The sequence below is a fragment of the Aptenodytes patagonicus genome, chromosome 1, assembly GCF_965638725.1.
Source record: "Aptenodytes patagonicus chromosome 1, bAptPat1.pri.cur, whole genome shotgun sequence".
Taxonomy (NCBI): Eukaryota; Metazoa; Chordata; class Aves; order Sphenisciformes; family Spheniscidae; genus Aptenodytes; species Aptenodytes patagonicus.
In genome coordinates, this window is record NC_134949.1 from 51,549,356 (window position 1) to 51,564,885 (window position 15,530).

The following is a 15,530-nucleotide window of genomic DNA, read 5'->3' on the forward strand; positions in this document are numbered from 1 at the left end:
TTTTCAGTGAACCTTGGCAGCACCTTTGCAGAAGTTCTTGTGTAGAGTTTTTATATTGTAGCCACATTAGAAGCCAGCATTTCAATTGTTTTATTTCAAGTTGTATGCCATCAGGAACATGCTTGGCATGTTTAACATACATGTGTTAGAAACTTTTGGTATACGTAAGAATGATAAATATCACCTGTCTTATATTTTAGTCAGGAGGCTTTGCATCCATCTTCAGTGAAGACATGCCACAGGTAAGTTGATGTAGTGTGATATGCCTTAATTAATAAATATTTTTTCAAGAGTGATTGTATCCCTTATCTCAGTGTTGCCCTAGAACACATCAGATTGCATTTTCAGTATGTTCCCTTCCCCCATGAGGAGGGTTACATGGATTTATATATAAGAAGAATTTGATATGTAAGATGCTGTTACCCAATGTATATTATGACTTATTTAAATAAAATAAACAGAATCTAGTCATGGGAGATGACAGGCAAACTTAACTATTGGCATTACTTTGTGTATATGACAGAAAATGTATGCTCTGCGCATGTGTACTCTGTGTTGTACACAACCGCAAATGCATCTTTGGTAAAATCCTGAGACCCATGAAATAAATGCAAAATTCCCACTGATTTGAATGAGGCCAGGATCTTATGCCATATGTTGCTTACCATTTTTCTGAGCGTTAAGAATCCATCATAGCCAAACTACAGTTTGCTTGTTTTTGTTTAACTATTCCAGAGCAGAGACCAAACGAGCAAGGATGAAAGCTTCAACATGTTGCATGCTTTAATTTGTAACAAGAACTTTCTTGTTACTCTCATTCACACCCTTGAAAAGCAGAAAAATTTCTCTGTGAAAGACAGGTATAGTATGATTATGCTTATCATCTTCAAGACAAAGAATTAGCAGGAAAAAACAGCATGGATTGTAGCACAAAAATGTAATTTCTACTTCTTGCAAAACAAGCTTGCATTACTCCAGAGCATTTTTCCATCTTCTCCATCTGCACACACTGAGGAAGAAAAAACATTGCCATTAAAACAAGCCATTAAAGAGAAATCAGAATGTTTGTACATGTAAACAAAGAGGCAAAGGAGCAGGAAAACTCACTTCAAAGCTGTAAACACTTCCTGCAGTTAGATCAACAGTTCTACAGTTTAGAGATGTTCTGTCACTGAAGCAGGTGTTGTTCTGCAGAATTAAATTTAGAGACACAAATTCTGTGTTTAAAAAGTAATCAGAGGAGCAGATGGACTTGCATTTTTTATATTTTTGTAGAGATCAGTGGACAGTTTCTGTGCCTGAGGAGGGAAAACTTAGGATATGAACTGCACTAAAGTGTGTTTCATTTATTAAAGATGACTGGGAAGAGAAATTCCAAATATTATAGCATTCTTTCTTTTTTTTTTTTTTTTTTTTTTACAGGTGCTTGTTTGCATCCTTCTTGACTATTGCTCTACAAACTAAGCTAGTTTATCTAACCCATATTTTGGAAGTGTTGACAAAGGACTTGATGGAGCAGTCAAGCAATGTACAGCCTAAGCTCCTGCTCAGACGAACTGAATCTGTGGTAGAAAAATTGCTGACAAACTGGATGTCTGTCTGCCTTTCTGGATTTCTCCGGGTATGTGTACATCTTTTCACTACGTAGGATAGGCAAAGAATTTTTTTAACTGATTTCTTCCATAGGAATTGTTAGAGGGATCAGTTTAAAGCATTCAGTCTAACATTTAACATTATTAATGTGCGCTCTTCTAGTTTAGGTGACTTAGCTAGCTATCATCAATGGGATGTAGGAAAGAGCACATCTGTGAGCAATGATCATGTCATTTATTTGGCTGAGATTTGGGTAATTTTGCAATTCTAGCATATCCTTTTCTCATGTCAGACATTATTTCATCTCTGTGAGATGTATTGTGGTCATACCAAAAGACTGACACACTTGTTAAAATGCAGCTGTACCTTTCTATGCAAGCTGTTGGAAAGCTACCACGTTCTGGAGATTTAAGGAATACCGTCTTTTGGAAAACTAAACTTCTTTCCAAACTTTTTAACCTCCAAACAGGATTGCAGTTTTCAAGAACTAAATGACTTCAAGTGGAAACAAAACAAGCATTTTCTTTCATTTTACTGTTTGTTTATTTTAGCCCACTTGGTAGCACTTCATTCTGTGTTTCAGTGCTTGGTTATGCTTCCTGTCTCTCTTACCGGTGTGATGGTATCGCACTGTTGGTACCGCTCATATCGGTCCTTGCATTAATACAACAGCAGAATTGTTTGAGGCTCAGCAGCTCGCACCGGTTTCCTGAAACCCCAGGAGAGAGCCAAGGAACTGTGAGAGATCTGTTCTCGATACACCAGTGATCTTTGTGTATCGATCTGTGCCAGTGAGATGCCTCAGCCAGGCTGCAGGAATGGTGTCACGTGGAAACAAAGATCTATCTTTCCTTTCTCAGGTGCTTTCCTGAAGCACCTGGGGTTCAGGCAGGAGAGGGAAGCCCCAGTTTAATTCCCTCTTTTGCTGATACACCAGTGTCTGTCCCACCACCTTGCTCCCAAGGCTTTTTTTCAGGGACAACAAGGGGAGATGCCAATTCAAAAGGAAACTAATTGTTAGCTTGTTTTCTCACAAGACTGAAAAAGGAAGAGATAGCTGAAGTATGCGTGTGAACACATGCATGTCTCACCCCCCACCTGCTCTTTGGTGGAACTAGGAAGCGTCTGCCAGGTGGAGTAGGAGCAGCTTGTCTGTAGTGTGCTTGTGCACAGCAAGGGGCTGTGAGCTATCTTGCCACACACTCCAGCTGTCCCTTGCTATTTGCATGAGACTTTCACACCGAAAAGCAAAGGATGGAGGTTAAACAACTAAATAGATAAATCTGCTCAGAGGGATTTTCTTTTCTAATTGCAAGATAACAAGTTAGTTAAAAGGAAATAACTTAATTTCTTACACTTTATTTTTTTCTAGTTCTTCATGCCCATTTAATGATTACAAAAATAAACATGTTCCTTGCGTTTGTTTCATGTCCTAGGAGACAATTGGTGAACCTTTCTATTTGCTAGTGACAACCCTCAATCAGAGGATAAACAAAGGACCTGTTGACGCAATAACTTGCAAAGCCCTCTACACGCTTAACGAAGACTGGCTGCTGTGGCAAGTGTCTGAATTCAAAACAGTGGTATGTTTGCCAGTTTGTGTTCCCTCCAAACATGGACAACTACAATGTTTTCTCTTTTTCTAGGAAGCTAAATTAAGGCTCTTAGACACTAAGGTGATGGTTAAGTACCCAGATAATAAAAATGTTATTGCCGACAAAGTTTCAAAATGCAATAGAGTTTAACTAGCTGGTATTTCACCAATATATATTTCACAAATAGCACTCGCTCCTCGCTTCACAGCATGCCTTAATTGCCAAAGGTTAGGTTTAATGAAATCTCAGGGTATTAAAATTCCTTCTTATTTTAAAGTGTACTACAAAAATATAAACATATGCTTAGAATTTAAACTAAATTACACTTTTCCAATGAATGAAAGAATGGAATGCAGAGGTTTTATTTTTCTATTGTGTTTACTTGTGGCTAATCTTCAGGCAGCAATAATTTGCTGTGGGTTTCCATGTTATTAGCTCCAAATTAGCTCCAAATTAGCAAGGTTACAGTGTGGTGGATTTTAATTAGTTGCTTGGTTAAAAACAAGGTATCTGGGAAGCCTAGCTAAGTTTCTGAACTTTACCATAGATTTCTTGCCTTTCTCAAAGCAACTACAAAGTGCTTCCTATTTTACAGTTACACCCAGAATTCTTTGAAAGCTGGAATTCCTTTACTGATTGTCATTCTGACACTGAGGGGAGAAGGGGCAGCAAGGATTATTGCACTTTGGAGCATGTAAAAATTGTGACTTTTTGAGTAGGAGGTCTGAAAAAGGTTTTCAGAATAACCAGAGCACTTTTGTTCCAGAATTTCCAAGTGATTTTGAGTCTGGGAACTTAAAAATCTGCATTTCCAGTCATTTCCATAGCTTCCTTGCTTCTTAACTCCTGGCTTCCTGTCAGAGTTTCCAGACATACTATGTATGAGTATGAGAAGTGCGACTGAATAGTGGGCTTCAGAGCTTGGGAGCAGAAACTGCCAGGGCAGCAACTGCTGTGGCAGGGACACTGCAAGTGCTGGTGGCTTTGGAAGAGAATTCAGTCCTTTTCAGAGCGCATATCCTGAGCCTCAGGTAGGGCTGGAGCTTCTAGGTCTGCCCATCTTCCGTTTTTGTAGCAAGAGCCTGGAGGTCCTAACGTGCCACATACTGTAATAGACTATATGACCCTGGAAATTTTGGCTGGTCAGCAATCCGTTGGACTTAGCTCACTGGGTCATGTAGGAAGCTCACTGAAATGACAACCTTTCTGTGAAACATTTCTGAATTGTCATTTTCTGCTGAAAGCTCTTGGACTGACAAATTTATAGTCAAATCTTCTTATAGCTATTTACAAAGCTGTTGTTGGAAATTTCATTTGAAGGTACTTCAAGCTAAGTTCCCACAGTGTGCATTTGGAAAGGAAGTTTGTGACTAAAAATTAAACACATAATACCATATCTTTGGTTTCCTTGTTTGTGCGCTGCACTCTGGCATGCATTTGGGATCCAGGGTAAGCTTAAATATATTTCTATATATAGCCATAGGATACAAAACCCAGTAGTTACGCAGAGCAACAATTTTCAAGCAAGCTCAATATGCCTGTTGCTAGTAGACTGCGGAGGAACATCTGGTCCTGTGGAATTGATTGACTTTTCTTATTTATAGCACAAATTCAAATTGAGAGCACCTTGGGGGGATAGCTGACTCTGAAACTGCTGAACACTGCCTTAAATACTTTTCCTAGTGCTACTTCTATGCATGCAGTCACTGATAGGGTCTTGTGGGCAGCCTGCAGTGAAGAGGAAAGAGGGGAAGTGGTCTGAAGGACTCGGTATCAGTGCGGAAGGCTGTCTGCGGATGGATGAGGAAGTGAGAGAGCAGATAGCCTTTCTCGAACGTTTTTTGCTGCCTTTGTACTTTGTATTCCTGCTTTTAAATAGGAGATAGTAATACTGTTATAGGCTTAGTAAGTCAGCTTTCACCGCTAAGGTCCAGCAGTTTATTGGACTTAGTTGAGAAGTGGCTGAATGTTCCCTTTAAAACCGTCAGAAAAGAAGAGAGGATCCTGCAGTAAAATTACAGAGATGGAGCCCAAGGACTCTAGTTCTGGCCGGACAGGGAAACAGTTTTGTTTGGTGTTTTGTCTAAGATTTATGCTGGAAACTAAAACTGTGCTGTGAAAAGATTTAGTGGAACAGTGAGGCTTTCTGGGCTGGGGAAGCAGGCCAGCTGTGCATGTTTTCTCTTCAAGAATACCATTTAACAGGATGCTAAAGTGGAAGGAGTCGGCTTTTCTTCTCTCGCTAACACCACTTCACATGCACTGCAATGACATGCAGGACCTGTGAGTGTACAGACAGGGAACCAAGTATTTTCTGCTTTCTTTGGAAGAAAATTTCTGCCTAAAGGATTGCAGGTTTTGTTTTCTAACGGAATAAATTCTGAGCTGAGTTTTCAAATGCATTTGCACATTTGCTCACTGCAGTTACATTCTGAGTCTTGCAGTATTTTGTTGGTATTTTATTTTGCCCCTTTCCACAGCCCCACACTAACAGTACATTAAAAGCTACCTGTCCAGAGCAAAGTATAAAAACACAGCCAAAAGGAGGGTGATAGAAAGATACTGAAGCACATCTGCAGACACTCAGTGTCCAGATTTTTAAGCTATGTAGGCATTTGAAGACGCAGGGATGCATCTGGTAGGGAGTTCAACTCTCAAACCAGTGGCAGGGCACAAACAAGGGTGTAGGCACTCTGCATGCAAATCTCTCCTTTCAGGATTGGGACTTCAGTTCCAAACTAATAAAAGCAGGATACAGACAGGCTCCTAAAAATCAGGGGGAGCTCCACAGGTCTTCACCTAAACACACCACTATGCAGATAAATTCTTGGGGCAGGAGAAGGAAGAAGCACTGGGCATAGAGAAAGAAGGAAGGATGGGAGAGGTTTTCTAAAATTCAGGCCATTTGTAACAGGAAAAAAGAGAACCAAGAAACGTGTTGGTTTTGAATTGTATTAGAGCGGTCCCTTGGCTGGGCCCCATGCCTTTTTAAAAAGGCCACGGACCTTGGGACCAGCCAATCCCCTGCTGTTACCCCTCTCTGCTGGAAAGGGTCAGATATTGAACAGAGATGGGCTGCTGAAGTAGATGCTCAAGCAGAGGAATTGAAGGAAAGATGCTTCTAAAAGCACTGGTCCAGTATGAACTGAGGGGCTATGTGGTTTCACACTGTGCTTATATTTGAGTATTGAGAAATAAAACTGCTTTGAAAGAGACTTGGATGTGTCGTGGAGTCTTTTCACAGGCTGAGGAAGCAAGCCTGCTTTCTCACAGGCAGACAAGCAGCTGCACTCCTCGGTGGATAATTTGCTCAATGACTAATGAAGAAGCACGGTGCACAGAGCTTTAGCATTTCACTGAAATGTTTCATTTTAAATAGAAAAGCTACACAGTGCCAGTCTGGCATGGGAGAGGTTCTCAGTGGAATTTCTCCTGTGGAAAACCAGGGGAGACTTCTTCATGTGGTGGACTTGGTGCTCCGGCATTCTTTTGAATAGTCACTGCTTATTTTAAAAAAGGGATTTGGGCTGTTGAATTCTTTGCTGAAATGAGTTTGCATTTTTAGATGGGAAGAAATGATCTAATTCCCCTGTTCAGCCAACAGCCTTTTATTGAAAGTGAAGCAAAGCCACATGGTGGAAGATTGCTTAAAGTGTTCAGCTGCTTTACGAGTTAAAAGAAGGGTGTTAAAAGAAGTGGGAGGGCTGTAAGGGAGTAAAGCAGAGACAGGGAACCCAATTTCCTGATAAGACGCCATGGTTGTGGTATTATTAGGCACAGTTTGTGAGAGATAAGGAAGCTATTAAAAGCATGTGACATATGGGGATTTTCGTCGACAGAAAAGGATACAACAGCCCTCGCTAGGAAACGAGCAGTGCAGATGTTGGCTACAGGAGAGTCTTCTGAATTAGATGCAGATTGAGTACCATACTGTAGCATCGAGAGTACAACGTTGCTTTGCGTAGTGCCCATCTAGCCTAAATATAACTCCTGTAACATTTTCTATGCCAGTCTGTTAGCTGTTCTATAACCTCTTCATGGGTAACTGTTCTGGCTGCTACAGGAGGATCATACAATCAGTCTGATTTTTCCTGTTTATTGTATTTCATAGTCTGGGAGGCAGGGGAGTAGGTTTAAGGCAGTTTCATTGTGCTGTACGTCATGGTGCTGTCTCCTTTCCATACCAATCAAAAGTTTTTCTTGTTTTTTCAGTCTGTCTGATAAATGGAAATATGCTTTGTTCAGATGCATAGCTGAATAGAGAACAGGGTAATGAATAAGAGCCCTTGAATATCCCAGATGATTTTTCATTACTTCTAAGAAATTATAGTATTATCACATTTCTTTATTAAACCACATCTCATTTATTGTCTGCCATGATTATTAATAGCTTTACTACATAATTCATTGTTTGAAATTAATTTTCAAGAAAACTACAAATCTGAAAAATCATCCGTAAACATTGTCTTCAAATGTCATTATTTCTGTCACTGCATGAGTGAAAACATGTTTTTAAAACTTGTTGCTGTCTTTTAGCTAGGTTTCAAGCTAGTTCCTATACAAGTAGTTGCAGATGCTTGCCTTGTGCTCCTTAAGTAGCCTCCAACAATTCTTGCAACCTGTGTTAAGCCTCCGCGTGACTTTGTGTTGCTGATCACTAATTTCTAGTGCATGAAGTCTCAAACTCTAGATATTACTAGGTTGAACCATATGTCCTGTAATTTTCTCCTGAATCTTTCCCTAAGTTAACTTGTATTTTTGTTTCCTTTGCAAAGTGAGAGAGCTTAGAAAAGGGCCTGATGATGCTTCCTTGTGACTTCCATGTGTCCTCCTGTGATTTCTCTTAAATGTTTTCTGACTTTCAGAGCTGATCATAAAAGAGCTTTCATAATTTTACAGTCATTTCTGATTCTTTTTCCAGTTCTACACTTTGTGTCTAAATGCAGTGATGGTGACTGTCAGCTTCTGATTAATGGTTTCTAAAGCCAGGGATTGTGCTGTCAGACAGGTTGAATCTGATTTATGAAAACTTCAGTTACAGAGGGAAGACATAATAATAATTGGCTTTCCTAGCTCCCCATCAATTGCTTCATCACTTAAGATTAACTTCTGCAGGAAATCATATCAGCAAAACTGTCCGGCTCTCTTGGTTTAGAGACTTTTACGTGTTTAAATGTTTCTTCCCATCTGACCACTTCTTTGAGTCATAAAGTAGTGTTGTTATCCTCACATTGTGGATACTTTCGATTAAGGAGTCCATAAATGACTTGTATTCCACCTACATAAAGGACTACTTCTCTCTTTTTACAGTCCTGTCATCCTACAATGAGTGGGGATGGGAGGACTCTGGCATGCTAATAACTGAAGAGGCTGCACATTTATGTGCAATCTGTGTGAGAGCATGTGCTGAAAAGGAAATGCAGCAGCGAAAAAGACAGTTTCTCTTGACAGCCTGAAGGGAAGAGGAAATGAAGGAGAAGCAGGAACATGAATATTGCAGTGTAAGAATAATGTTAGGAGGAAAGGATCAACTAAAGGAAGGAATGCTTCCAAGGATGTAAAGACAAATCAACATCAGTTGAAGTGTGAGTAGCTACTCCAGAAACATCAGTTCGGAGACTAGAAGAGACAAAAACTTGGATTAAAATGAGTTTTCCAAAATCAAAATACAGTTAGTCCCTGTGCACGTTTTTATCCTACAAGACCATGACCTCAGGGCAATCAAAGTCAAGGGCAGGACTGCTGTCTGTTCAGTTGGTCTGTGGGCCTAACCAAGCATGAATCCCTCATTCCTGTGCCAATATATTTTTTACTAATTTTCTGCATGAAATCCCAACCTGAGGCATGGCATCCAGTCTGCTTCTCTTTCTGCAGGCACCATTCCCACATATCCTCCTCTTCCGTTCTGTCTGTCCTTTCCATGGACTCATTTTCCTCACAATTAAACATCTCGGTGTCCTGATTAAGTTATTCTCAGTTACTTCAGTTACATCCTAGTCTTTGTTAAATCCTGATCTTCATAGTTTTGCAACTCTGTTTTTAATACTCCTTTTGCTTCTGTAGAAACAGTAAAGTTTTTTTCACCAGTGTGCCGTAATTTCCACTCTTGCTGGGTAATAAAGCAGAAAATAGCATTCTACAGCTATTAATAACTACTCATTTTTCTAAGAAGAGATAAAAATTGTCCCTGCAGCAACCTGGACAGAAGTTCTTTCCTTCGCATGACAGCAGGAGAAAAAAAATTTTTTAGTTGCTTCCTCTTTTAACGATCACTCCTTCACTGAGTCACACCTGCAGTGCTCGCATTTCAGTCAGAAGATATGTATGATACCAGAAATGTCCAACAGCCAGAATGGTTTGAGTACGTAGATTTCCCTGTGCCACTTGCAGTCAAGTGCTGGCACCTAAAACACTTGTTTTAATTCTGTCCCAAGACATCTGCAGCAGAATGTCTGTATCCATGTAGCTGAACAGTGATGTCTCTGCAAGGAGCAGGCTATGGCACTGGAAATGAGTGCTACTATCACTCGGCATTAGCAACCCTGTGCTCAGTCCTTTTCCCTGCCTTTTGGAAGCAGTTGATCTGCATGACCTGACCAGAAATATGACCTGACTAAAAACATTCCCTGGAGATGGTCACCCAGTCTCATTGGCACCTCCCTCTAGCCCATACTTACCTTGTGTGCAGCCCAGCAGATGAGTTGTGTCCCAGCTAAGAGTAGCTGTGAGCTAAAGGGCAGGGGTGTTGTAACTGGGCAGGTCGTGTGGGTGTTTGACCTGGAGTAATAACTAATGGAATAAATCGCACTTTTCTGTTCAGATCTGGACCACTTTGGCTTCTGTCTGCTGCGACATGCTTTCGCTTTCCACTGCTTCTGCAGTAGCCCTGTCTCTGCTGCCTCTAGAGACATGGCTGTATGCAGACAGACACTGATGTCTCCAGGGGAGGTGTATTTTTTTGTATGATACAAGGTACTCGGCATAATCTGCTGGTGTAAATATGCATTTTAACACTGCTTCCTATCCACTCAAAATCAAGCATGCTTACCATGATGACTTACTTAGCAACCTTATCAGATCTCTAGTCACTTACAGTTTTGCTTTTAAAGGCATTCATTTTAAATAAAAGATCTGCTTTTTTTAGAACATGCATTGTAATTTGTCCTGGTCTCCTGTCTTTTTTTTGGGTAATTCACTGAAATAGATTTGTACAAAAGCAGAATACAAAATACACTTTTGGAAATACATAGCTATATATCTTTGATTCTTCAGACATGAGGAATTCTAAATGCTTCATTGTGTAATTCCTTCAAATAATCTTTATTTGAAATAGCTTTAATAATAAATATGCTGAAAATCTCTCAGGTTTGCTGTCAGGAGTTTAAAGGTTTCTTGTGCCAGGTGTTCCCTGTAAGTCAGAATAACATGCGTTTCTTTCCCCAGACAGTGAACATTATCTTTGAAAAAATCCCAGAAAATGAGAGTGGAGATGCCTGTCAGACTATCCAAGTTAATGTTCTGGACTGCGACACCATAGGCCAAGCCAAGGAGAAGAGCCTTCAGGCTTTCCTTAATAAGAATGGCTTTCTCTATGGTCTTCAGCTGGATGAAATTGGTCTTGGTAAGAGAGTGTCACTGTGTTGTATTTTCATGGAGTTCACTGGTCTGTCTGTGGAGTTTTGTTAGGAATTCCTACCTTTGGCTTTGATTTTTTTTTAGTGTCTAGGCAGAACATAGCTTTTGTAAGGAATTTCTAGGGAAATACTAGATCATTTATGCTACCAGTTAGAACATTGGAACTACATCTGCTTCGCTTCTTCAAGGACTTCAGCATGCAGTTAACAAACACGTGTTATTTACTGAACACGTATAATTTATATGTTCCTTTTCTGGGTTAAGTAAGGTGGCCCGTCCACCTAAATACAGCCGGTTGATAAATTTTGTCAGCAGGTAAGATGACACATCATGATTACCAAGTACGTTAGTACCTACGTACTATCTCTCCTACCACCCTTCCTTCCAACAGGCCTGTGTTTCCCTTGATCAGGAGAACCCACAAATATAGTTTATTTACAGTCAGATTAGGTTTACGTAATAGTTCACATGTGACTCACAAAGATATGTAGAATATCTACAGATGTAAATAAGGCCGTTCCAGATGAGCAGATGAGCCACCTTTTCTTGTCAGGTTTTCAAGAGTCCAAGGTGAGATAAAAGCCTGTGGTTGCCACCATACCACTTCCCACATGCTCCAATAGGAAATCTAACAGACTCTACATTGTTGGCATTTGTCACCTCCCGGACTTGCTCCCTAAGACGTTGATATTTCCTCACCTTCTCAGATGCTATGTTGGCAAGCGATGATAATTTGCTTTCATATCTGATGTTTATATCCACCACCAGTGCCTGACCACCCTTCACAAATACTATGTCAGTCTTGTACAGCTCATTTTCGTGATCTCTTAGAAGTGGCTTGTGAAACCTTTCTTCTAGTCCCAATGTGGCCATAACACCAGGGCACGCTTGTGCAACAGAATAGCTAGGGTAGGTGAAAGCACCTCCAAAACCGCTGCCTTTACCAACACAAAGTGAAGCACCAGTAGCCTGCAGTAATGGAAGCTACCCAGGCTGTCACCCCAGAAAAGGAATCTGTAGTGTGGGAGTGCAAAACCACTCTCATGACTTAGTACAAGGACAGAGAAACAGCTCAGTTGGGAGCCACTGGTACAAAAATAATTAGGTGTTGTTTTTCTTTACAAACATCTGTACAGTGAGAATGCCATTGGGATGTAATTGTTTTCTGTTGCTGTCGTACTGCAGAGCTTGTGTCTGAGGAGCACCAAAGAGAATTGTTAGATATTGATGGTTCCTCAGAGGTGATGGAGGATGGGATAAGGAAGCTAAATACCATCGGTCATTATGAGGTAAGCATGGAAGCCATACCAATGAATCAAGAAGCAGTTTCACCCCAACTCCCAAATGCTGTTTGCACCGAAGTATCTTGATTGATCAAAATCTTGAAGAGGTAGTTGAGCATCATCAACAGAAGGAAATGTGTGACACACAACTTTCTTGCCAATGAGTCATATGTTTTCTGTTACTTTTCAGAGGTTTGCTTGTTTCAGGGTTGTTTGGTTCAAGCCAGGTAAACCGTTACTTCTGTTGAGCATTTCAGTTAAAGCAGCGTCTGATTTCCAGCTATGAACATTGCCTTGAGTCTTTTCTAGTCTCTGCTGCTGAGTTTTTGTTGCACCATGAGCAATTGTTTACCTCTTCCCACCTCATATTTTGATTATCTGAACAGGCAGTAGTGATACTTGTGAAAGCTCATTAAGAGTCAGAATAAAAAGGACTGATGAGTTTACTCACTCTTCTCTTGAGACCTCCTGTGTCAGTCTCCTTCCCTTTTTCTCTCCGTTTCTGCTTCCATCTACTGTTGCCACTTGTACCGTAAGTTTTCCCCTCCATTTCCCATTGCACCTGTAAACCAGTCATTTTCAATGCTGCAATAATCTGCCCATCATTGCAAAAACACACAAAGCTGCAACTGGTGGCAGAGCCCTTGTGGGTGTAGCACATTGCGAAAACATAGCGAGCAGCATTGCCTGTCTAAGGAGTTTCCACTGCCACTAGTCAAAATAGAGGGTGAGAGGCTGGGGTAAAATCTGCAGCAGATGATTTGCCTCAGGTGATATGGTAGCTCACGTTTTGATGCTTAGAGATAGCTTTTGGAAATGAGGTTAGTATTCTGAGTGCTTTTAGTGAGCTTTCTTCATGCCTCATTGATTTTGAAAGTCTGGCTCTTAACACGATAATCAATATTTATGAAGTTTTGCTTTAAGTCTGTGTCATGCAAGGCAGTATGGTGCAGAGAAACCTGAGCCAGCCCTGAGCATGTTGCTGTCTTCATGAGCAAATACAGTGCCATCCACAGAGAGGAACAAGGAGTCCTAGCAGGACTGTTCCTAGCTTGGGTGGAGCACAAGGCTGCTCGGATCTGGAGCAAGCTCATTTGGAGTCACTTTACAGATTGCTGTAGGCATTTGTTACTCTCCTTACCTCCTGGGGAGGCAGCAGTGAACTCCGATGTCCTGAGTCACCATCCAGTGTCTTAAATACAGCTTTTCCTGTGCCTCTCTTGAATCTTGTCTATAGATTAACGTGGGACTTCGTCCACTCCCCTTGTAAAGATTTTGTACAAATTAGGACATTATAGTGTTGCAGTCAGAGTCTGTGCAGCAAAGGTCAAAGTAGATTTGAATCTGATTAGATACTTGAACTTCTGGCTAATGTGATAGCACCCACCCTCTTTACTACAGGCAGCTATTGCAAGCACTCCCTGATTGTACCTGGCAGCTTTTTGCTCTTCCTGAGCTCATGTCATGCCCATGGCTCATGGGTGCCATACCTCATGGCAAATGAGGCTGCTCCAGTTGGCCGCTGTCATCCCTGGGTATCTTTGTCCCAGCCCTTGTTTTTGTCTGAGGTTTCTGCAGGCAAATGCAAGTAAGGTTGGAGGTTCAGTTGTTTTTGCAAAGCTGTAACTACACTAATTATAGCTTAGCAGCTGCCTTATGGAAATTGTGCTGGGTATCTCTGCTATATATTTTAGTTCACTTCTTCTGACACTGACAAAATAATGTACATTTTAGGGAGAAGATTAGTGGTGTTTCAGGCAGTGGCTTAGTGGCAAGTATCAGCCATTAGCATATCTAGTTTATTTTCTTGTATGCATATTAATGCAAAAAGGAATGTAAAGGTGTCTAGTTAGCAAGAAAAAGGAACATTGCATACACAGTGTGAGGGGTTGCCTGAGGAATTCCAACTTACATTTCAACAGTGCCTAGAGTTTTGTGGCAAGCCTGAATTTTTCTTTTTGTTTGCCAGCCTTAAATGCTAGAAAGTAACCAGATTTTTGAAACTGGGAAGTACCATCAAATCTTTTTAAGATACTGGAGCATGAGGGTTGTGTTGTAAAGGTCCCAGAATCACCAGTCACTCTTGAAAAAGCAGACTTAGTTTCTACACTGATTTTTAAAAGGCGCAAGTAGGGGATGTTTGCATTTTTGTGTGTGTTTCTGAAGGGAAAAAAATCCACTGTACTCTTACTAGACTTTCATGTGTCTCTGACTTGTGTGCTCCTTTTGCTCTAATTTTTTGCTCCTAGTAGGGTTATTGATGTGATTATTTATGAGGTCTGCACTATTGTTTGCATGAGAATAACCACAAGCCTTGACTAGAAAGTTGCTGATTATCATGCTGTCCTATTTCCCACACAAGAAGAGAGCTAGAGAACCGCTTTCAGATCTGCTGTCCGGTCACAGATCTCCAATTTCTCAACCTGTAGCAGCACCGCACGTTCCAGGAGCAGGCACAGCCCCAGAGAGCGAATCTGAACGTGTGATCCAGGGAGCTCACTGACAAGAACTGGATTATAGGGAGGACAGAAGGCCTGGAGAACAAGGAAGAGGCGTAGAGCCACACTACTACATCTTCTATTTTGCAAAGTAGCTCTACTCCATGTTGTGTGGGTCTGAACAGATTTCCCTTCTTCCTCTTTGTCCCCCTCAGTAACGCACCTGACAAAGTAAAGATGTTTTGAGGTGCCCATGGGAGCAGCCCACCACGAAAAGTGATTTAGACAGCAGGACACAAAAAGAAGGGCTTTTTTTTTTTATTGGATCACACTGAAAGAAACAGCAAGTATGGCTGCTGCAGTAATGATAAAGAAGGGAAAGCATATTCCAGTCAATGCTAAAAGCATCATTTATCCCAGAAATAAAACCTGAAGTGGAGGTTTGGATCATGGCTTCACTGCACCAATGCCTCTGGTTCCTGGAGGGAAGCACAGTTCTCCCTCCAAGCCCTGCCGTCTCCCTCAGGACAGGATCCAACACATTTCAGCACTGAGCTGCTCTCCTGCTTCTTGGAGAGGGAGTGGAGGCGGCGTATTGCCCACGCCGCTCTGGGAGGGGGTAAGCTGCTGGGTAGCCCTGTTCCTGTTTGCCTATCTTCAGGGCCAAGTAGGACTCCTCTCTGGGTGTTTGTGTCACCTCACAAGCTAGCCTTAGAGCATATTCCTGCTTGTAGTGTGGTTTTAAAGTGCTCTGTGTTATCTGAAAGGGCTCTGAAACACTGTATGATAAATGGAAACCCTGCAAAAAATCATACTTATAAAATAGATTGCATTTACTTTCCAGGAGCAAGTGTAAGTGCAGATTTCTTTGGCCCAAGACACAGCTTTTGATAGAGTATCTTAATGTTTAAACTGGTTTCTCACACCAGGCCGGCTGCCAAGGTTTAAAAAACACTTAAATTATTTTGGCAGAGATCCTTTCCTAG

The 15,530-nt window shown here is 41.2% G+C and overlaps 1 protein-coding gene across 1 annotated transcript in view; it reads left to right on the forward strand.

Moving 5' to 3' along the window:
* PLXNC1 (plexin C1) overlaps positions 1–15,530 on the forward strand; it is a 73,842-nt gene that overhangs the window by 46,193 nt on the left and 12,119 nt on the right. The window contains exons 18-23 of the mRNA XM_076328584.1: positions 201–242; positions 736–860; positions 1,423–1,621; positions 3,030–3,176; positions 10,632–10,809; positions 12,009–12,112. Of these exons, the coding sequence (XP_076184699.1) occupies positions 201–242; positions 736–860; positions 1,423–1,621; positions 3,030–3,176; positions 10,632–10,809; positions 12,009–12,112 (795 nt within the window). The remainder of the gene's footprint in view (positions 1–200; positions 243–735; positions 861–1,422; positions 1,622–3,029; positions 3,177–10,631; positions 10,810–12,008; positions 12,113–15,530) is intronic.